Below are 24,334 nucleotides of genomic sequence, written 5' to 3'. Positions count from 1 at the left end.
TAGGGATCTCCAGCAAATTAATAACAGCTAGCTATTCATGCACAGAGAAATCAGTGTGTCTTTAGCTTTCCATGGTGCTTCAGTAGTGCAGGCTCTTTAATACTTGATAATGAAGAAATAGGTGCACTAGGCATTAATTTGGTTCTCTTGGCAAATACAATTTTTAGTTACAGTGAAGGATCTTACCCCAGTGTTACTCATGCCAGTTTTTCCAGACACATCCATCAGTTTACTGATGTAAGTTAAGTAACAAGTTACTTAGCTTGTTACCTTATTTTTTAAGAAGTTTTTAAGAAGTCACTTAATTAATGCTTAAACTTCATCTGTGTCAGCTATTTTCCAACGTCCTTAACAATTTTTCAAAAAGCCAAGTATATGACTCGAAGAGAGACGACAATGTTTCCTCACAAAAGCCGAAGGTTTGGGTGCATCCTGGAGAGACCAACACAACTGCAATCGTATAAAAGCATCCTCGAGATTTTTTTTTTTTTCGAGATAAGAGCATATGGTTCAATTCATCTTAATGTATTTTTCATTTCTGCTTTTTCAGGTAACACTTTACTGCCAGGCACTCCGACTGCCATTCACTCTGCCCTTGGGCCCGTCTCCAGCTTACGAGACTCGAGATATCACTACCTGGAACTTATTGCCTGAAATAGCTTCACAAATAGCACAAGAAGATCAATGTAAATGTTACTTATATGTTTGTCTCGTGAATAAGCAATGTGCATAGATCCATCCCCTGTCGTGGCTGGGCTTTGCCTTTCCTTGTAGAGGTCTTGTAGGGAAGCAGAGCATTTCTAGCCCTGCTTTCTCAACAGCTCATTCCCTCACAGAGAAGGATGTTTGCTGGGAGGTGAATGAAGAGACTTCAAATTGCTGTAAACATTCAGAGTTTGGGAATCACTCCTGTCTGCAAGGACTAGAAGTTGTCTTTTACCCCTCCTGAGAAGGTGCCAACTCTGCCCTGAGAGGCAACAGATGATGGGTAAAAGACACTCCATGTATTCTCTGCCCTGTGTATTGGATTCAAAAAGGAGCCATGTGAATCTAATGGGTTGGTGCCTAGCACTTCTGGGGGAAATGTGGAGGTTTTACCCCGATTTGTTACACAATTCTGTACATTTTAGCCCCTGTTAGCTTGAGTTTTGTGTTTGGCATGTAATGAAAACCAATACTAGTATAGTCTATTCTGAGTAGTTATTCTGTGGTACTCTCCCGTCCTTACAGACTCCTTACTCTCAAGGAGATGAGGAAGTTTCTTTCCTGTTTACTGGGTAGTTCAGTCTCACAGAGGTGTCTTTCAGTGCTTTGCAGCAAATGACCATGGTCACATCTGCCATTTCTTTTCTGGTTTTGTTTTGCAGCCACGTGTGAAGTCAGGGAGCGAGATTTCAAAACATTTGATGGCATGAGCCATTCATACTCTTTCAATAAAAGCTGCAACCTGGTGGTGGCTCAGGACTGTACTGAACACCCGAAATTCATCGTTACCACCAGAAAGGTTGATCCTCAGTCTTTCTCCAGAGAGGTTCACATAAACACAACACTGGCGTAAGTGTGGTTTATACTGCGGGCTCAGCAACGAGCTATAAAGTTTCAGGGAGTTGTCTAGTTCCCAGGTGAAAATGGTGAATTTCCCCCAAATGAGATATTTGGGGAAAGACAGAATTTCCAGAAGGAATCCTCATCTGCAACTTTCTGGTGTAGTTTCTCATCTTGAATTTCACAGCCACAGATATCTGATACCATGCTCATTAAGTCCCCATGCTGTCTTTTCTTTAAAGGTTGAATCTCAAAGCCCAAAGTCCCAATGAATTTTGCACTTTGGAAAGAAAAACTGCTCGTTCATTCATTCAAAGTTCAGATATTCAAATTGGTTCTCTGCTGGCTTTGGTCACAAATATCTGTACTTTTCACATCTTAAATTAACCACAAGTTTCTTCTCTTTGATTTTTGCTTCTCCTGAAGGAACATCACAATCTGTCCTGCCGCAAATTCATCTCTCCTCGTGGCATGCAATGAAGAACGAGTTCTATCACACAGTGGAGTTTCTGAGTATGAAAAAGGTAAGCTGTGATACCTAGCTTTCCAGGACTGACCCAGGAACCAAATATCAGGAAGTTTTTATAAATCCCATAGAAAAATCTTAGTGTAAAGAAAACATGAGTGAGATTAATACAAAATAAAACTAGAGGCTACTTTCTTAAGATTTGTATTGACTTACGTTCATGTTTCCTATTGTATATACACTCTTACTTTCCTCCAGCATAACTAACAGATGAATAAAGCCCTTTCCTATAGACATCATATAGCCAGGTTGGTGATTGTTCAGGAAAAAAATTCTTATTACAGTCACAGATAGATGCCTTGACTCAGACATTTAGCTGGAGCACCACCAATGTCATTATCATCTCAAGATTCAGCAGATACAAAATACTGGATACAAAAGTCAGGTTCAACTACAGGTAACAGCATGACAATATTTTTGAAAATAAAGGAATTATTTCCTCTCACTTTTCTTTCCCTCTCCACATAAATATACATATGCAAATATATATAACTGGAGCAGCAAAACTATCATTGTGAAGGAAAATGGATCGTGGCGTATTTTGTGCTGCACAGTTTCTCCGTTCATTCCAAATTAAGAAGATCACCATCTTACAATTCACCATCTTTTTACAGGTGATGTTAAAATTTATAAAAGCGGGACAACAGTTATCGTGGAAGTTCCAACACTTGGACTGACGAGGGTGGCTTTTGACGGTGGGAATCTTAAGGTACTGGGCTCACTTTCACAGTCACTGTTTGCTTTCTGCCTACTACCTTGCCAGTGTAACAGACCATCACTTTGGTATTCCCTACAAAGATGTGCTGTTTTACAGGTTACCGTTGCTTCGTGGATGAGAGGAAGGACCTGCGGAGTTTGCAGTAATAATGACAGAGAAAAGCACAATGAACTCCTCATGCCAAACCATAGGCTGGCACACAGCTGCTCTGCATTTGTTCACTCATGGGTATTGCTAGAAGAAACCTGCTCGGGGGGTGAGTAGGTCTGGAAACACTTTATGCTTGGGGAGAATACGATTTCACTTCTCCTCTGCCGACAGCTAGAAAATATTTTTTTAAAAAAAAAAAAGCAGCAGATATCTTTTACTTAGAAATTGCAATAGCAATATATATCCATTTTAACTTTATTAACCACTGACTGTTTAAAACATTGCTTGTGAATATAGAGAATATATACTCCAGCAACAGTCTTCGTCTCATGTGCAGTTCAATGTTAAATAATTGATTCTGATTTCTTACACTGAGTAGCTTTTTTACTGAGAGGCAAAATCAGGCCTAATCTTGCTCCCACTGAAAAAAAAGTGTCATTTTCACCATTGTATCAAGACAGTTTGAGCTGTTGTCTGCAGACTTAATTTAACCAAACAAGTTGCAGACTACGAATGCAGTGTCAGATCCCATGTTAGTGCAAATTTCCAAAGTGCAAAAAAAATAATTTTTGTTCTGCACCATCTGAGAGTGCAGTCTCAGGAAAATATTTAGAAATAATTCCGCAGTAAAGAGCTTCATCTCACATGTAGCTGGACAAATGATCATCTCCCATAACATCAATACAGTTTTGTTTGGTAGATCTCCATTTGCCTTGGACCTGAGATAACTTTATTGAAGTTAATGGTTGTTTTCTCCTTGACTTCAGTGGCAGTGGAATTGTACCTATCTGCGTGTCAGGAAACGGAGTCATAGCTGGGATCCTGTTAAGTTACATTATACCTTTCTAGTGAGATAATTGCAGCATTATAAAAATCATCCAATACAAAAATTATCCTTGATGTTATTATATAAATGCTGCCTTTTTTCTAATCCATTCACTACAGTTGACATTTTTCCTAATGCAATGAAGTAGCCATTGTACCTTGCAGTATCTATTCTTAATAGCTTTCAGACATGAGAGGTTATTTTCTGTGTATTATGTAGTTCTAAAAAACGGAGTATACATGATTCCATTTGGGTTATATTGTGCAATTAGATTTTAAAAATAGCTCCCCTTTCAGACTCTTTCCTCAACTTATTATTGCTCTATCTCGATAACCTCACTGCCGTGAAAACGGTTTGCCAAATACCTGTGTTTTAATAAAAGCTGAAGAGAAAATATGGACCTTTATTATTGCAAGGATCGATTGGGATTTATTTCTACAATTTTAACCACCTTTCCTTTTCCTCTTAGGGTGCAAGCTGCAGCGCAGTTACGTGAAGCTGAATCGAAATCCTACTATTGATGGCGAGGAATCTACGTGCTACTCTGTCGACCCGGTACTGAAATGTATGAAAGACTGTACTCCAATCGAAAAAACTTCAGTAAAGGTTGGCTTCCACTGCTTCCCAAAAGGTACGGTATTTTTCTCCCTCTGTGTGTCATGTACTGCAGGAGCTGTCAGAGCACTGGAAAGAACAAAACACAGCACAGCCACGCACAGACCTGTGTTGCTCCGGCTCCTCTCCGAGCTGCGGGTTTTAATCCCATTAGTATTTGCTAGAACTGCTGACAGTGCTGGCCAGCTAAAAGCTGGTTTAGACAATGGCAGGTAGCATCATCTGAGAAAAACATCTGAGGTGGTGAAAGGGGCAGCAGTGATCAATAAAATCACAAAAATAAAATTTGTCGTGTCTTCAGGATCTCCGTAAACCCAAGGTAAGAAATCCTGAGTCCTTTTATGCACGTTACAGCCTGCAATTTTGTGTAGAGCAGGGCAAGCAAGGCAATTGAAAGTCGCTCAAGTAGTGTGACATGACTGCTGTGATTAGACTGCCATGCTATGCCACGGTGCAATACATCAGCAAAAACACATTGCTGGAAGGTTCTCTAGATTGTTCCAAATAGTGGTTTGTTTTTGAAGGTAGTTTATACACACACACTCATGCCCCAGGCTCAGGGGGTGGGGGGGAGGGAGGCAAACAAAAAAATGGGCCTTTTTTTCCTTTGATTTATACCAATTTGTCATGGATGTGATGCATTGTCTAAGACAGGTTCACACTGAAATTATATAAGCATGAGACAAGAATACAACCTGGAACATACAGATATTTCTGGTGTATTCCTTCCTCAATCTTTTAATCAATTAACCATATATACCTTAGAGGGAAACCTACCATTAGGGAGCATCTACTGGAATGGTCTGTTTGCTGTGTTAGCCATTGTTGGCCAAATCCATTGTTAGCTGGGATAATCCAGTGTAGTTTCACTGAAGCCAATGGACCCCCGTGTTGAGCAGTACTGGAGAGGGACAGAGTATTTTATGTTTGAATTTAAACAACAGCTGTGTAGAACTTTGTTCGTGTTATTAATATCTGCAATGTGCTGAATCAGCCCATAAAAGCAGAGAGTATCTCTCTGTAACAGTCAACTATCTGCAACAGCCTATTCAACAAGTAGCACAGAGAGAGTGTTAATAGTTTTCTGATGGCTCCCTGAGACGAGAATAGATGCATTCTTTCATGAATAGAAAAACCCACCCGCAACAAAAAAAACCCTTCCAAAATCTTGTTATATCCATGTTTCACAGATTTCTTTTGTGTATCCAAGTCTGTATCTCTGAAGTGTCATAACCCCGGGCCACTCACTGCCTCAGAATATTAGGCTATAATAAAGCTGTCTCATTCTCTCACAAAACTGTTTGAGAAAAGAGGAAAATCGGAAAAAAAGCTACTGTAGTTGTTGCAGCCAGTTCTGCTTTTACAGCAACTGCAGGATTCTCTGGTTCATTTACTGAGGCAGAGACTGGGAAGTCTACTAGCAGCAGTCCTAATCAAGGGCTTTAGTTAGTTAGTTAGTTAGTTAGTTAGTTAGTATCCTGAGGAGGAGGAGGAAGAAAAAAGATGCCATTTGTTGTTCTCTAGCAAGACAACTGCTTTCCTTAGGCTGAAAATCAATAGGAATACAAGGCCAGCCCTTAAAAACTGTTCTTTTTCTTCCTTTATTCAATGACTTGGAGAAGCAGTAGAGACAAAATCCTCATCTTTCTCAACCTAGGAACACATATTTGCATACACTGGACAAAGACCTTTTCTCAGCTCTTTGTAGGGGAACTCGGACATGATAGTCTGCTCTTTCAAAAGAGAAAGATCCCATCACTGTCACCAGTGGAGCAAGGCTAAAATGAAGTACAGGAATCCAGAATTTCCCCCATTGTCCTCAAATCAGCAAGACTGTAGCCTTAGGACCTTGACTGAGGCAGGCATCACTCCAAGTTTAAATCCACATATCGGTTTACATTTCAAACATGCCACAAGGCCAACCCATAGGGATAATAGTTACTCAGCCATGATCCAGTTTGCCAAGGAAACTATTTCCTACATGGATATGAATGTGATCAGACCCACAATATGCCCAAGAGCAAGAGACGTAATGTATATAAAAAACAGAATTCAGAAATTTTATAGCATTTCTCATTTCACGGCCTGAAAACATTTTATATATATATATATATATATATATATATACATATTTAAAAGCATCTCCAGCACCTTTGTGGGAAATATTTATTATCCAGTTTATTATGTAAAACCTGCACTTCACATTGGACAGTAATTTAGCCAAGGAGAGTGTTAGCCTTGCAGAAGAAGATAAGTGTCTGATACAACCTGAACCCATAGAGCAGTCTCCAGATTTCCCTGTGACGAGAGATGGCATTTTATAAATGTACTGTCCAGCTGAGGGATAAAACAAATAGAAGTAAAATTATGAAAGCTTTACCCATTCTCATTATACAAACTTAATCTAAATGGATGTCCTAATATTCTTCCAGATGCAATGATAAACCTCCAACTAGCTAAGAATATTTATTGGGAGGATGAATATCATTATTGCATTTAGATTATTTCAGCATTAAGGGATATGGCTTATTCAAGCTGCTGTTGAGGAAGCAGTGTGGTAAGGTTAATACTGCTACTGACAATGCTCTGCCAGATTTCACAAGATATGGGAAACTTTAATTAGAAGTTTATGAACCTCTGAAAATTCTCCAAAGGGCTTATCCTTCGGGATGAACTTTGACAAACAATGAGCTGAAATACCCAGTGACATGCAGCACTAACACAAAAAGAGATTGCTGATGTGGATTGGTACGTGGTGGTCTTACACCGACAGCGGCTACCTCCAGCACTTTTACAGCCTGCTGCCTGTTGTCTTTGTGCTTCATGAAATGTAATTCATTTTGGTTTTAGGGGAGTATTAGAGTAATTATATCATGGATGAAAACCCCGCTCCAAGTCAATGAGTCAGTTGGATGTCAGCCGTGAGGGCAGGACTTCATTCTTCACTTGATGAGGGAGTTGACAGCCATCAAAACAGCATTTCACTGAAATGTGTTAATTTGCTTGATGTTAGTTAACAATGGCTTCACTCTTCTGACAGAAACTGCTGTAAGCCTGCTGGAATGGCAGAGGAGCAGCGATAAGAAATCTGCATCTGAGGATGTTGTGGAGTCTGTGGATGCTGACATCGATTGTACCTGCACTGGCGACTGTAGTTAAGCTAAACACTTTAATGTTGTGCTATAGACATACCACACAAATAATTGAATAGCTGGACAGATAAGAAGGGAACGTAATAGCTGTAGTAAAATATTAAGAAAGGTGCTTGAAGGAAATAACCCTACTGCAAAGTCAAATGCATTAGGTACAGTCTGCACTGCTTAATAAATATGTTGTTCATTAAATAAGTATTCATGTGGTCTCTCTTTATTTTTCCCTATCAACAAAACAATCAGGCCAACGATAATATTATACAGAAATTCTGCTGGCTTTTATCTGCAATATAATTACAGCAGTCCTCTCTTAAAATTATATTCACTAGGTGATGAAAGGAAAACATGATTACGGCTACTACTAACATTCCATTGTGCAAAGAATTTCATATTTAGCATACTAAAGACACAGTAAGCATTTGTTTTCTTTTATGTTTTCTGGTAAAGAGCAGAGTCTGTTCTTGGAACCATTCTGCAAAAAAATACATTTTACTCCCAGCAAGACCATTAGCCTTAGTACATTCTACAAAGGAATGAATTGGACTGCTAGACTCCCACTGTAGCTTTCCAGAGAGCTATAGTGTGTGACACAGTCTCCATTTTCATTTAAATTTCAATGGATGTTCTGTTGCTTCATGAGCTAAAAGTGTGAATAGGAACTTTTCTTTTTTTTGCTTTACCATCTCCTATTGTATATTTATGAAAATGGTGGCTTCAAAAACTTCAGGGAACAATAATACATCAAGTAGCATTCCAAATACACCAAAAAGTAACATATAGAAAAGTAGGTAAGATAATAGCATCATAAAGCTAAAATAAAGTACAAGCAGGATAGTTAGACTGTGTTTAACCAGTGAAGAGTCAATCTGCTGGCTTTCATTGTGCAGAAAAGGTAATTCCCTCCCACCCCAGGGGACCAGGAATAGGTGACACCTTCAAACTCCACGCAGTGGCACAACCTCTCTTCACCCCGTGTCACAAATCAGCCATGCAGTGAACCATGGCATGTTTTCCACAGCAGCCAACATGCTCTTCCAAGAGAAGCCTTAGCGTGGGCAAGGTACTGCTGAACCCAAACACTGTCAGGAAACTGCAATCAAAGACAATACTTTTCCTTCTAGCTAAAAACTGATCTATCAGAAAGATGATTAAAGACTAAATAGTTGAACAATTACAGAATAAGGTTTCACCATGCTTTTCCCTCAAGAGCAGAAACATGAGTAATGTATAGTACTCCTTTTACTCTCTCTCAGGTTGCAGCTTGCCACCAACTTGGAGTTAGTTAGCAAAGGCCTGGTTGTTCTCCATGTGCAATGCTCACTTCATTACTTCCAGAAGTAAGCCATTATGAGTTTGTTCAAACCAGATGCCTGGTGCATACCTTGGGGCAAGCACATTTGCCTCTGTCCCTAAGAATCTCTCCTGAGGATATTACAAAGGGCAAAAGGTGGTTACCTGTCTCTTTTCCTTCTCCCAGCCTTATTTTGGTCTACACGTTGTTGCATCTGAGAACCTTCATGTGTAGTGCCTGGTCTGTATGCAAAAAGACAGGGCTCTATTCAACAGCTTTTTTTTTCATGCATGTCTCTTCCAGACCAGCAACATGACTTCTTGCCCTGTGTGTTTATTTGTAATAAAGCATTCACAAATACCCCGTACAAAAGCTGTGTTTACTAACTCATCAGAAGTGTTACAGTGCAAAACAGGTAGCCCCAAACAAGAAGGGAGACAAAGAATATTAGAATATTGCATTCCACTTTCCTTTAAAATCACACTAATATTACGCCTGGAGAGCCCTTTTCTTCCTGGTATTGTTTTCACTGTGGCTTATGGGAGATTTGACATTGACATTCATAGGATCAGACTGTCATCTTTAATCCAACACCTTTCTCCTTAATCCGCTTGTTTACAAAAGAGAAACTTTTGCCAGTCAACCACTCCAGATAAGACAAAGGTAGTGAAGAGATGTAGGAGGGAAGAAAAATGAAGTTTCATGCTCAACTACCAGAAGAGGAATTTAGTAACAGCAAAGGGAAGCAATTCTGCTCTCAGTAAAACACAGTCCTCTACACAGAAGCACGACACTAATTAACAACGATCAAGCTGGGATGTGCAGCACAAAAGATACAAGCAGCTTAAAAAGGCAAACACCTTCTCCCAGAAACCATTTACAGACTTTTAAAGGCATTGGAAAAAAACTTTGAAGGCAGAGACTGATCAGCAGTCCCAAATCAGTTTATTCTACAGTGATGATATATAATAATAGTAGATACTGTACAGCATTAAAAAAGGAATAAGTGTGCCAGGCCAGGCCTTTCCCCACTGAAGGCCCACTTTGGATCTTGCACCAACGAGAAGGTACCTCCAGCACCCCAACTGAAAGGAGCCACCAGAACTGTTACTGCTAAATCATCATGCCTGGCCAGAGGTATCCTGCCCATGCTAAAACACACATAAGTCTTCTCCTTAGCAGGAGCTTCTCTCTTAACACTTCCCACTGACTGTGGTGTTCTTGGGCAGTAAAGCCAAGATGCTGCACTTGAGCCCAAAAGACCTAATGAAACTCCTGGCTCATGCCCTGTCCCACACAGGAGGAAAGAAAGGTGAAAATGCCCCACAGTGCCAGCCCACGGGCAGGGAATTCACTCACCATGACCCCTCCAGTGACACAGGCTGGGCTGGGCTGAGCCAGAGGGGAAAGCAGCACTGGCAAAACCCGGGCACACGCCCGTCACTGCCCAAGCAGACACAGCTCCCATGAGCTCCATTTCCAAGGGGCAGCTCTCCTTTGTGCCCAGCTCCTGTTCCTTTGTGCCCAGCTCCTGTTCCTTAGTGCCCTCTTGCTGAGACAGCTGAATGCCTTGGACTGACTGAAAGGCTTCACTGACACTGCAGCTGTAAAACCACAATGTAAGAGCGTCAGGAAAGCCCGAGGTTGGCAGTGTGCACGGCAAAGCAAAAGACTTAGAACCGGCTCGTTTTGCCAAAGGAATTAAGGACATTAGCAGTACAAGTGTGAAAAAGCCCTTCTGGAATTTCTAATGCACCACACAGACGTTTCCAACCCATCTGGGAGGATATCTGCAGTCCATATTTAGACTTCATTTGGAAATCATGCCTGTCCTTTCTTATAAAGCAAACCAAAGCTATACACCCAACCCGCTATTAAAATATGTGCTACATAGGCTGAGCTTTTATGCATTCTAATTTTCATTCCCACTGCTTCTCAATGACATGAATTAATGAATTCTGGTCTTTATTGCAGTAACCAAGTAATATAATCTTGCCATTATGGTACTCTAGTATTGTTTAAAAAAAAGGAGTGCCAGAAAAAAAATGCAGGCCTAAGCATAAGCCAGGCTTGAGTCCTAATCCTGCCCTTGCAGCTCTGTAATGTGGTTTTGCATGAGGCTGGGGACTTCTGCATCTCATTTTCTGCATCAGAAAGATATGACTACTTACCTACTTGATGGAGTCAGAAATGCTTATGAATTTATAGTCCCATATGTCTTTTGCAAGTTCTTCATTGATCCTAGAGTTGAAAAGTAAATTTTTCCACTAGATCTCCTAACCACATGAGTATATTTTATTGCTAAGTTGAAGGTTTTCATTTCCAGATTCATCCAACTGTAAAATAACCATACATTTGGAAAAAATCAAAACAATATACTTAATTTGTTCACGGTCAGCTTTGGTTAAACCTTAGTGGATTATTCATATAAGCCTAGAATTGGATGCTGCTATTACAGAGGGATAAGCAAAAGGCTATTGGAGACACAGTCTTTTGTATCCTAGACAAAGACAACAAACCTTTTGTCCATCAGAGCTGGCTCTTTTGATTCACTAATTTTAAATGACACAGTGACTCTCAGGAAAACATGGTCATTCTGCTCCAGAGGAAGGAGCTGCAGTGTGACAGGAAAGGACAAAAAACACTACTATCAAACCCCTCCTGGAAATGAAATGCTTGCTCCACAGCATGAGCATTAAAAAAAAATAACATCTACAGTTCTAACCCCACTGAAGCCAATGGTTAAACTTAACAGAGCTAGGCTTTTACTCAGCATGTTTGAATGAGTTATTAAATGAACTTTAGTTGTCCCTAAAAATAAATGTACTGTGTGGATCTAAGTGCAGCTGATGAATAAGAAACCTCAGGAATCTAGCAAACACAGTAGTTAGGGCTAAAACCAGAGACAGCTCAGAAGGTTGCAGAAGAGAGTAGCTATTAGTGGCCATTTGAGCTTTATGTCAAATCTCAAGGTCTCTCGTGCCATCTACCGGCTTTTTTGTTTACTTACAGTGGTTTCAACCTTTTTCCTCTAGGTTTATTTATAGGTCTGATAAATTCCAGGTAGTTTTAGATAAATTCTAATCAAGGTTTGGGGTGTGGGTTTTTCTCCCTCTAACCTCCACACTTGATTAGTATGTGGGGTGGGTTTTTTTCTGTAAGTATATTACAGTTTGGTATCTTTCTGAATACCATTTCACATTGTCCCCAGAGGAAAAAGACATTGCCTAAGACATTCTTATTTCTTTGTTGCTGGATAGGCAGTAATTACACTGCAAGCAGGACTGGAGGGACAGTTTACTAAGAAAATCCAAAGCTGTTTAAAAATAGTACTTACGGTTCATCCTCAATCAGTGTGAGAAGGTTGTCATTTTGGTACCTGAAAATGCTTAATGTACAAAAAAAAAATCTGGTTATCCCTCTTTTTTCCCTTGCAGTTCATTTAACTGTAATTCCCAGGGAACACTTCTATGTCCAAATATTTTTAAATATGCTTTCAGATGGGATTTGGGAAGCAGAATTATCTACACAGATAGATCTGATCACAGGGCTTCCCTTCATTAGTGGATGTACAGGTGATGTTGATGACAGGCAAGGCTGGAGTTCAGGCCCCAGAAGAAGTGTGAACATCCAAGACCTCTATGGATTATTTTGGATGACTCCAATTGCCACCTGCATACTATAGGCAAAGTCAAAACCTTTACAGTAGCAGCTAACTGTGCATCTGATTATCCACAAATACTTGGGTCCTCTTACTGAAGAGCCACATTCTTCACCACCTTTGATGCATTTTATCTTTAGCTAAATTGTGAGTCCTTTGGAGAAAAATACTAGTTGGAGATTTGTACCATCAAACCCCAAGTCCTGCATAAACTCTGCAAGGTCACTATAACAAATACAGTGCTAAACTAGGGTGCTGAAATAATAACCCTCAGGCTTTTGCCACGTCTTTGTTTTGTCTCACTTGGAAAACAGATCACAGTTTCTTTTCATACTGAAGCTTCAGGGCATTCACATGACTCTTAAAATCTTCTTCTTGGTAATGATATTAATTTCAAAACAGAGTAAATGGTGACAAGCCATGAAATGTTGTGACTAGCTCCCCTCAAACCTATTTCCATTATTTTTTTACATTTTTTCTTCCATATAGCGTCTTAACCTTCACAAGTAGAAGTAACTCAACATCCCTTATCGACATTATATGAAACAATACTTAAATGCCTTTGTGAAATTGGTCATATCTGTCTTTTACATGGTTGAGAATTTACTCTAGCTAGAGCTGCTTTGATGCTTTGTTTTTTACCAGCTGAGATAAAGGTGATTATAGCAAAAGAAACAGAGCCAAGAATTTGGGCTGAACAAGCTAACACAGTAGAATTCGACTTAGATTTTCTGCTTCTGTTGTCAAAACAAAACTATTAATATTCAAGATCTGTTCATGATTTGGGGGATGATATACAGATTAGATTCACTATGGGCATAAGAGATTAACACAGGCTCAGGCTGGGGCTGGAATTGGCAGACAAATATTTGTCTCACCATGACATTAACCTGTCTACATTATTGCAGGCTCAGTGCAGATACTCCAGCATCTCTGAATGTTGTTTCACCTTTGTGAAATAACATCACTTCCTTTTGATCTACACCAGGAGCCACAGTGCCCCCATTGTCTCTGGTATGACCACGTGCTGTATTACAAGACCTGACTTCCATGTCTCTGAAGTCAGAGTACAACGTTCCCCCCAGAGTGATGCACTGAATTCCATCTATTAAGCAGAGCTAAGCACTTAAGGTGTGATATAAGGTATCTTCCCCCTCCAGCCCAACAGCTATCTAGACTATTCAATAGGAAATGCTGCAGAGGTCATCATACACACCCCATTTCACAGGGCCCTGGGTTCCCTGGGAACAGGTTTCCATACCTGAAACCACCTTCTAGGTTTTGACCATTCTGAAACACAGCTGGGGGTACAGTGGGCTGGGGACAGAAGCTTACATCTCAGGTGATTGTTCAACCCATTAAATCATTGTCAGAATATAGGCAGAGAACTGAATGAACATAATCACAGATGCTGTGCTTTTGTGGGGTTCACTGACACAGATTAAGGGGTGTAGAGGGAAGAGCAACTTGTGTGACATTTTTCATGTCTTACATGTGAGAAGGGGCTGAGCCCTGCAGATTTTCCAGCATTTTTGAGCAGAGGAAAGGCTGCCTTTTAGGATGCTGGAGAGCTTTACAGATGACAGACTTTGCTATTTAAAGGTATAGAAGGGAGTATTAAGGATTTTAGTCTTGACTATAAGCACCTGCATTGTACCTAAGTCTTTTTCTTTCCTTTCCTCTGTGAAGCTGGGCATCAGTCTCTGCAACACTACAGCTTCACATTGGAAAATCCTGATGCAACCAAACTGAAATGCTCCAGAGGAATTAATTGGTGACCTTGCCTGACAAACCAAAATAAATCTGGCAGGCAGGTCCCCCCCTTTGCCAAGTCCTCAGCTCCCCAGCTGCAGCCATACGGATAACACCGCTCCCTGGGCCGGGTAAGGTTGCCAGCTCCAAGTCCAGCAACCAGCCAACTCCCCAGCGCTGCCTCCTGCCTTCAGCTTGGCTCTGCAGGCTCCTGAGCTTGCCCAGGGCCAGCTGGTTAGCACCAGGCAGACAGGGAACCTGGCACTGCCCCCACCCTTCGGCCAGCTGGTGGATCGACAAAATGGATTGCTCCACTCATGAGAAACGCTGGGATGCCGACACCCCCTCCTGCACGGAGCCAGGCACGATGTGACAGCCCCAAACTTCCCTGGGACAGCCCCAAACTTCCCTGGGACGTGGATTCTTCCTGCAGCACCTGCAGGCTGCTCTCTGCCTCACCTTCTTCGCTCGTCCAGGGGACACACACAGGAGCTTTTCAGGGGCGCTGTGACCAAGTCACTTCATTTATATTGCTGAAAGGACCTGAAGCTCAAAGCATTAACTTTTTGTGCATCATTTGGTATTCCATTCCAGCTTTCCCTCAGTGAGTAGGCACAGACCAGCTGAATTAAAGGTCACAGTTTAGGTTATAGGCACAGGCAAAGCTCTGTGCTTTGTGCTCGACCAAATCTGCAGCTTTACATCAACAAACACCTAGAGAGAGAACCCTGGCCTGACCAAGCAGAGTCATAGCTCAGACTGTAGTAGTGCTTTATATCATGTCAATATAAATATAATTAAGAAGGATTTCTCATTTTGTTCAAAGCTTCTACCACCAACTCTAAGGGCAAATCCTTTATAGTACGAACATTTGAATGTCACCTTCACTCACCTGCTGCACATTTTCAACGTGGTGCTGAACAGTGTTTGAAATGTGTAAGGTTTTGCTCCTCCTGAACTTGTTCCTCCCTTAAAAGTCTCGTTTTAAAGGTGTTTTTTTAATGATTTACATATGCAACTGATTTGTTTCGAGCTTAGATGATCAGGACTCTATGCCTGAATGGCCCCACAATAGCAATATAAATATTTTCTGTAATTGTGTCCACCCCTTCACCACTGTTCCAGTCATCAAGTCCCCTTTTAACTGCAGCTCCATATGGAGCAGAAGAGACAAGCAGTGCCACAACAGCTTACATTTGCATAACCTCTGTGCTGCAGACAGTGTGAGATTTTCACAACTGCTAGCTGGGAATGTATTTGCTTAGCCAAGCTGCCAAAACTCATATTTTAGCTTGGGAAGTCCTTCATCCACTGTACTTCCCTGTGCCACAAGCACTTCATCCTAAGGCAATCAAGATGGTAATAAATAGTACCTTTTAAAAACCAACAGCCCCGAGTCATGGGTGTTTGGAATACAGATGAAGTGGGATCACCCAAAGTCAGCCCCCTCAGGAAGATACCTGGTAATTTCCACATTACATCATTCTTGAATTTCATCCTTTTCCTCAATAGTTGCACAAACAGCATGGAAAATATTGAACCTTGCTGTTTTCCTCCACGTCAACATGAACTCTGGAAAAAAAAAAGAAAAACAAGTTTCTTCCGCCACAAAAATGCTGATAGATCTTTTAAAACATCGTATGAGAAATAAAATACATGGCATAGTCTGCCTTACTTTTCTAATGACTCAAGTCTGAAAGCTGCAATAATTTTTCTGAATGACAGACTGAGAGGTTTTCTTGCCTGGTGATCACACAGCAATTTCACAGCTACTGGGTTTCATTACCCCCTTCCCTCCCCAAAAGATTTCCTTCATATGAAAAGACCTTTCCTACTTTAAGTTCTTCTCTTTGCCTGAATTCTTCATTATGCTATTTGTAGGGCTTATTTTTCCCTTGTTAGGCAGAAAGCAGGGTTGTCATGAAAGCACTACATAATCAAGTGTGTCTCAACAAGCTGAACAGATTCCCACAGCAAACCCCCAGGAAACCCAACTGCAGCCCCCTCTGCTCTTACCAGCTGCTGCTGTGCTTGTCTTCCAGATAAGAGACTTGGTGATCTCTTCTATGGCCTTGCTCTTGAGGGAATGGAGCAGCAGGAAAGCAGGTTTACTCACACTTCACCCTGACTTCTAGGTGAGAGGAAGCCTTCCCTGGGCAGTTATATGCTCGCAGTAGAGGCTGATAAATAAACCAAACCATAAATCAAACAACAGAATTAAATAAAATCCATTAGTGGTGTTTTCTGCAGAGGCCCCTCTTGGCTGGCTCCTGGGGGCCCATCAGCTGCAAACTCGCTGCCACTAGAGGGCAAACGTGACCAAGCCATTTAACAAAATTAATCCCTCTGCATTAATACATAATCAGGTTTAATTATGGCTAATTTTGTGAGAGGGAGCCTCTTTGTCTAACTGCAACTTCAGAAAAGATACAGTAATGGCATCTTCTACCAGAGACGTCGATGTCAGACACACTAAAAATATTCACAGTTGGAGCTCTGCCAAAGCACATTGCCACTTCATTACACATGTCCCTAAAAACTTTATAACTGAGCATGTCAAACGCTCTTCTCAAAAATTCAAGTAAAAACATGGTATCTGTATTGATGTTATTCAAACCAATACCGATGAAAACAAATTAGACATTTTTCACCTTGTGGAAAAGAATTATTTTGAAAAAAATACATTCACAGGAACCAGTCAGAAGGTTTCCAGAAAACTGTTGAGATCCTGCTCTAGGTGTCTGCTATTAGGGGAGGAGGTGATACAATGAGACATCTAGACTGACTCCCTCTAAAAGGCACTTGCCTGCTTTCATCTCCTTCTGAATGAGCACATAGGCAGCTCAAGTCTCACTCAATAACTCTTCATAATGGCTTCAGGGTCTGTATGAGGAGTTAGTCATTATCACATAATATGGGCATTTAGCTATTCAACTATTCAAGATACAGAGGGTAGTTTCCAGTGTAACAAAGTGAAAGGAAGAAAGTAAAGAGCGCTGTAACGGAAGATGTAATTTAAACTGTGAGGACGAAACAGTATTTGTTTGATAATTTCTTGAAAGATTTGTGCAGGTGATTTTCCTAATGGAAAGAAATTAGGGGTTTAGAAAGATCCTGCAGTCGTACAAGCCTGCAGAATTGGTATCAAAGTTCAGAAGCTGGTGAGCTTGTTCTCCCTTTAATGTAAGCAAGGCAATATTTTTCTATAAAGGGAGGTCCAGCTTCCTAACTGCAATGAGATGCAGTCTCTGGAGCTGCATTTGCCTCTGGTATCAGGAAGTGTGACGCCCCAGCATCAGGATTTTACAAAGATTAGCCCAGCAAGCACATAAAATGTCAAAAGCTACGGGAAATTTTCAGCATTTTCCTTCAGCTCCTCAGAAGGAAAGTTGTCAAAGTAGCTGTCTGCTAAACATATCATCTGACTCACTACAGAAAGAAGGATGTCAACACTGCATGTCAAATCCAACACTGAGATATATTTTTTAATGGGCAGGATCTGACTTAGACAGATCCCAAATCTCTCTGCAATTACCTACATCTGTAGGAAAGGCACAAAAGGATTTATCTTAAAGAGCTCTCAAACTGTTTTCCAGCCTTGCTTTTTGTGACAGAAGCAAAGTAAAAATCTTGGGAAAATATTTCCAGAGGCATTGTTTGAGGAGACTGTAAGTGTTAGTTGCTTCCACGCCTTCACACCAGTGACAGTGCCACTTGGGTGCAGTTTGGACAATGACATTTGCTCTCAACCTTTCCTAGGGGTCTGGTGACCCTTCTCACATGAGGTCCAGCCCTCTGTCAGCACTCAGACACCACGACACACAGCAGCTCTCAGGACAGGTTACTCTCATCTGCTACTACAGCCTATTACCTTCAGAGAAAGTGTTTGGGGTAATGCAATGTGAAGTACAGCAGTATCATCCTTTTTTTGCGCGTGTGTCATCTTTACACCTACACAAGGTATGTACAGAGCCCTGGAGTGCCTTTTTACAAAAATTTCATGAATGTCCAAAGAGGAGGAAAAAAAAAAAAGGAGACCCAAGCCTTTATGATTCAAGCAAATTTTTTTGCCTTTGCAACTATTCTCTGCTGGGTTAGATTCACCAAACATTCAAAAATGTGCTTTGGTGGCCCAAGGAAGTAAAATTCTGGACTGGTTTCACAAGTACTCCTTGTGGAATCTTACATGGAACACTGAGGAACTGCTCCCAGGAAAGCCAGCAGAGTGAGTGTTAGGGAACAAGACTTAGTGTTGTGCTTAGCCAGCACAGTTCGCTTCTTTTCTCCTTCTTTCCCTAATTAGACATGAAAATTAAAAATAAAAAAAATAACAGAGGGGGTTTTGTAGAAGGTGATTGTCTGAAAACGTATGAACAAGATTTTCTTCCTTCTAGGGGAATCCTCAGCTGGGTGGGTAAACTCCTGCCCTTCTGGACTGGGCTGGATGCAGCAAATCATGCTGGCCCTTACTTTTCCTAAGCTTCTTTTCTCCTTCTCTGCTATCATCAGACAATTTATTCTTTAAGGAATATTTACAATTTCAGCATATCTTGATTTTTTAGAAGGGAAAAAAGACTTTGAAGTGTCACATGCCTTATGGCTTCAGAGTATGGTGGGACAAAAGGATGGCAGAAATGGAGTACAACTGCATTCTGCTTCTCAGCTGATGTGCTTGGGTACATGGCCTGAGCACCTTCCTCAAGAAAAGGGAATGTTTTCCTCATTCTACAGGAAGGGATAATCTGGTGCCAAACAAATGGGCAACCTTCTAGGAACTGCTCCCCAAGCAGCCTCCCTGCAATTGCTTCTGGTTGAAGACCGCACAAGGATTCAGTTTTTCACATAGGCATTAGGTAGAAAAGCTTTAATTATTAAAAGAGTGTGAATTAAGCAGACACTGTGCTGCACCTACAGTGCCTTGGTGAGAAGGCGCTCTGTAAACAGAATTATTATTTCATCAACACAGTAGACTCCTCACTTAATGGCTCACTAACTGGGCCAGAGATGAGATTCGATGTGAAGAAATCAATGACTCAAAGCAAGAGACTCAGCAAATATGAAACACCTAGTGCTTAGCTCTTAGGATTGCATATTGTCTCCTGTGGAAGTGACTCGTATCATGCAGGGAGAAAATAACACTCCCGCTGCTGCGTCCAGCTGTATCCATAGGAGATAAGACTGAACTGGTGCTTGCCAGCACTAGAGTCCCATACTTTAGGGGGGCTTTATTTGCTTTTTGGTGTTCTCCTTCTGTGCTATATCTTCTAAATTAATAAGCATTGCTACTTCACGTTTCCAAAATGGTCTTACCGGTATCTTTTTTTTCTTTTTGTAATTCACGACATGAAAGTCAGTATTTCTCAGTAATGGTAGCCTTGTTTTGGTGTCCACCAGATGTACCCATCAATCAGAATGACTCTGCTGTACCGCAGAGCAGGAGCACCAAAGGGCATCCTGCAAAATTAAATGGGGAGAATAATGAAGTCCTTCACAATTCCTCTCTGTTCTAACCATTATAACAACTCAGGAGAGCAGAGAAGATATTTTCAACATGTGGCTATAGGTGCATGACTCTTCTTCAGACAGCTGGCTAGAGGGTAAATGGCAAGAGCAATAAGTATCTATCTCTCCTCCCTGGGAGTGAACATGATTCATGGATGAAGAATACTTTATTTTCCTACTCACCAGCATGCTGAGGCTTTACTGTGAAATTACTTCTTAAGTTTTCCCCTTCTCTTCAGTGCTAATTTAGGGATATAAAACCACAATGGCTCACTTTTCACTGAAGTGATTTCAGCTTCGCTTCCAGATTCTCAGGGAAAATCTCAGCTTTATATTCATCAGCTCCTAATGAAAAACAGCGAATCCGACCCTGCAACGAAAGGTTCTGGTGTAGTCAGGAGTGTCTGTGGAAAGAGGGAGAGGTGAGTTAAATTGCAGAGGAAATCCTCCATTAATAGTGCCAAAGGACTGTACAAAACCTAACTAATTCTCTGAACGAAGGAAGGATTAATATCCCATTTTATGGGGAGGAAAGTGAGATAACAGAGCAAACACCCAGGAAAATTAACAGACCGGATCGCTGCAGCTTCAGTTCCACATCCATTCCCACGGATGGAGAGCCAAATGTGGGCAGAATCTCTTCTGTCGGAATGGTAGTTTGTTTATTTGTTGCAATAGAAGGAACAGCCCAGCAAAATTTCACACAAGCAATTTTCCTCAGAATATCCCATCATTTCTCATTTGGATTTTTTTCCTCTCAACATGCATCTTTACCAAACAGGACAGTCAACAGTTAACGTGACAGAGAACAATTATAAATTGCACAGAACTGTGTGGAAACCAGACTGACACCTCTCATGTGCTTTTGAAGGTGATCTGTCTTTCTGACACACCTTTCTGGCTGCTTTTTGTAGGGTGGAATAATGCAGCACAGAAACACAGCTTTGAAAAATGGCAGCTTACAGTGCCTTCCTCGAAAAAAGCAATAACCTTTTTCTACATGTAATTGCACTAAATTCACCAAGAGCACATAATGGACAGGAATACAAAATGAATCACAGCATTTCTATATGAAACAGCTGTTCCATGAACTGGCCATGATGATTTTTGACTATACGACTGCATCTGTAGTTTGGAAACAATTAGCCAGAAGCAATTATTTATCTTGGGTTGTCACACTTGTTTTATCAGCTCTTTAGGGGGTTCTCTTGTAATCATAGAACTTGCAGAGCTGAAAAAGCAGGATTTTCCTACTCCAGTTGGACCAAGAAATAAAACGCAAATCAATGACAGCATGTTTAAATAAAATTTGTGCGATCCAATTTCATCCATCATTCTCTTCCTTTCCTTGTTAAGACAAAAACACTACATTCTCTCAAAGACTCAGGAGATCTCAAAATATATTTAGTAGTCACACCAGTATACTGGAATCAGGAGAATGCAAATAAATCCCATTCTTCATTGCCTCATACTTTCCACTCCTCTAATTTGCAGTGGTAAATTTGAAATCCGAATAGTCTCATTTTTCAGAAAGCTCTGAGCGCTCCCGGGTGCCTTTTGCAGCCACTGGGACGTGCAGCTGTGACATCCAACACCTATGCAAATCTGGGCCGAGTTATCTGCAGTGACACAACTAATGCAGCTGAGAAAAAGAGTTGCTTTGCCATCTCACCAGGGAATGAAATCTCTGTAGTGAGCTGCTGGCTCTGTTAGAGGTAACTCCACCACATTACAATAATGTAAGCAGCCTTAGGAGCAGGCTAAAAGTTATTAGGAGGTTGATTTTCAGAGCATATCAGGAGAGGATATATGGCACCGTCGTGCATTCAGGAAATCATGTTCAGGTTTTATAAACCACAAATGCAAATAAGGCCTGGCAATCCTTATACTAGGAACACATAAATAGATTTAGCATGTGCAAACCATTGTGTAGCTCAACGTGAGAATTAATACAGTCCAGGAACAGATATGCCAGAGGAGTAAGAAGTTTCTCAGTGCCCAGGACAGTCATATCAGGCTTTCTAATTTCACATGGCTGAAACAAGAACCAAGACACAAATGTTGTTGACATTAGACATCATTTTGCAGGACATCCTGAGCAGTTAGCCAAGTGCAGCATAGCTGCACAAAAGAACTTGCTGTCACTTGTTGTTAAGTTATCTGGCTGCTTAGGTATGGACCACAGCCTCTGGACAGTTGCTCTGAGTGCTCAGTTTGCAAGCAATAAGCATCATTTTTCGGGGAAACTAGTAAGAGTGAGACTGCTCAAGTATGTATTAAAAGGCTGTTTCCTTTCAGAGCTGAATTCAAATTTGGGCTCACGCAGTTCTTTCAAAATTAACTCATTTGTTTTATCTATAACCTTTTTTCTCCTTCTTTTTTTATAAGAAGCATTTTTTGAACATGTAAGCAGACTAGGGATCTGATCATGTTTTCCCTGCTGACATATTCACCAGTCTCCTGTGCTGAATCCTGATTCACTGGGTGCTGCCCCCACTGCCAGGCTTGTGCCCCTAAACGGTGCCAAGCACTGCTCCTGCTCTCACTGTGCTCCTGCTCTCTGGGCACAAATCCTGTTACAGGAAAGGGGCTCTGGGTGCAGCTGCCATAGGTGCACAGGACAGGCAAAGAGCTGAAGTGCACCTCATCCTGAATGCTGAACACGAATACTCTGCCTCACAGCTCGGGGGGTAATGAAAACTGAAGACACAAAGGGATTTTGCACTAGATTTCTGAAAAATCCAAGCTGAGCTGACAATATAAGCACTTCTCTGTCAACAAAGGCTGCTTGGGATTTACAAACTAGCTGTCCCTCCTGAAGAGTCTGATTTATTTGGTATGCTTTGAGCAGTCTTAATGTATGCCAAGTCTTTATTCACAGACATGGCCTTTTGCATAATACCCGAGTAGAGTATTTGCTCAGGAAGTGGTAGACCTGAATTCCAGGCTTTTCCCTGCAGAGGAGGGCTGAAAGCCCGGCTTCCACCTCCTGCGGGAAAATGCAGAGCCCACAAAGAAGCACAAACCTGGATCCGATAGAAGAGACCTGGGACCTGGATTCTGCTCCCTGGGATGTTCGAACATCTAACATTAGATGGCATCTGGATTAAAAAACAAATACAAGCCAGAAATAATCAAGGACACAGAGGCTGGGACCAGGAATACATCAGTCTTGGCCAAGCTCCATAATCACTAGGTTAGATAATGATGCCAGTCCTCTTGGCAGATCTTATTTGCAACGTGCTAGTGCAATTATATTGCTTCAGTTCTGCAGCAGCTTGAATGTCTCTGCACTGCCCCTCCATGGCACAGTGCAGTCACACTTTCTTCTCTTTTCCTGAATTAGTTTGGTACAAGCTACCTTTCCATTCCCTGGGTCAGAGACAAGTTATCTGTAATCGTAAAATTAATGTAACTACTACTGCTTCACTATTATACATTTCTAAATTGGGACTGTACATATCCTTGTATCCATGGCATTGCCTGCACCTGGAACAGGAATCTTCCCCATTTAATTCCAAAGATGTTCCATGATTACAACAGTCAACCATTCAATTGGGGCATCATGCCCTGTTTCAAAAAATATTTAAATAGGTTGCACCTAAAGAAGAGCAAAATCGAGAATCTGCTGTCCAGGAAAAATAACCTAGAGTATTTTAGAATAAATATCCTCAAGATTTTAGAGTAAAGATGATTTGACAAGGAATAGTATGTTATAATTCATCTGCCCTTGTCTTTGTTAACACATCTTACCCTCCCTACAATGGGGATGAGATTTTCTGGACAGCAGCCCAAGATCAGGGAGCATGCAAGAGGCACTGCTTCATTCCTCCTCCATGGATGGAGCTTTTGCTGTACAAAGCTTTCTGCCTAGTGCCCAAACTGCCTGTGTGATGGAAAGGACATTTCCCCTGGCCTGAAGTGGCTCTGAGCTTTCAAGAACCCCACACCAGCTTTCAGGAATCCCACCCCTGACTCTACTGATCCTATGGGGTATCAGGACACCCAAGAGTTAAATACCTTGACTGCAAGCATAAAAACACCTTCCATCCCCTCAGAGAATGAGCCCTCAGCTCCTCTCTGTGCAATATCCCATCTAACTGAAGCACTTTGGGCATAGGTGCACTCAGACCTGCAAGGCATTTGGATTTCACAGGCATGCACAAGTACCTAAAATTCAAGTATCAAAGACACCTAGATAACCTCCTAGGAGAACATGAGTCCACTTAATCAGTTCTCAAGACAAACCACTTGCCCAACCACAGTCACAAGTGGTTGTTGCAGGGTCTGACTGCCACACAAGTTATCTCAGTGTCAGACACTTGCAAAGAGCCAGGAGTTACAGCAGTGCAACACTAAAAGTGGGTCACCAGAGTTTTTTTGACATTAACCTGCCTTTGACTCACAGCCCACAAGATTTAGATCATTTCCAAGGAAGTCTGCCACACTGAATGTGCAGTTTTTAAAACTTGATGTTAAGGCTGGGCTATTATTGTGCAGCATGTGCTGCTTGCACAGCAAGATGAGAGACTCGTTTCCAGAATGAGGGTCAAATTTATAAACCTGCACACAGTGCATTGTCTCTTACTCTAATAG

At 41.3% G+C, this 24,334-nt stretch overlaps 1 protein-coding gene across 1 annotated transcript in view; it reads left to right on the top strand.

Moving 5' to 3' along the window:
- The window catches only part of LOC108502198 (vitellogenin-1-like), a 43,491-nt gene extending 35,763 nt beyond the window's left edge, over positions 1–7,728 (top strand). Inside the window, exons 30-36 of the mRNA XM_017824850.1 lie at positions 551–686; positions 1,368–1,554; positions 1,972–2,069; positions 2,686–2,780; positions 2,886–3,045; positions 4,235–4,396; positions 7,421–7,728. Of these exons, the coding sequence (XP_017680339.1) occupies positions 551–686; positions 1,368–1,554; positions 1,972–2,069; positions 2,686–2,780; positions 2,886–3,045; positions 4,235–4,396; positions 7,421–7,539 (957 nt within the window). The 3' untranslated portion in view covers positions 7,540–7,728. The remainder of the gene's footprint in view (positions 1–550; positions 687–1,367; positions 1,555–1,971; positions 2,070–2,685; positions 2,781–2,885; positions 3,046–4,234; positions 4,397–7,420) is intronic.
- The last annotated feature ends 16,606 nt before the right edge of the window (positions 7,729–24,334 follow it).

Source organism: Lepidothrix coronata, unplaced genomic scaffold, assembly GCF_001604755.1.
Source record: "Lepidothrix coronata isolate B3197 unplaced genomic scaffold, Lepidothrix_coronata-1.0 Scaffold114, whole genome shotgun sequence".
Taxonomy (NCBI): domain Eukaryota; kingdom Metazoa; phylum Chordata; class Aves; order Passeriformes; family Pipridae; genus Lepidothrix; species Lepidothrix coronata.
Note: the sequence above shows the minus strand (reverse complement) of the source record. Positions and strands in the feature narration are given on the sequence as shown.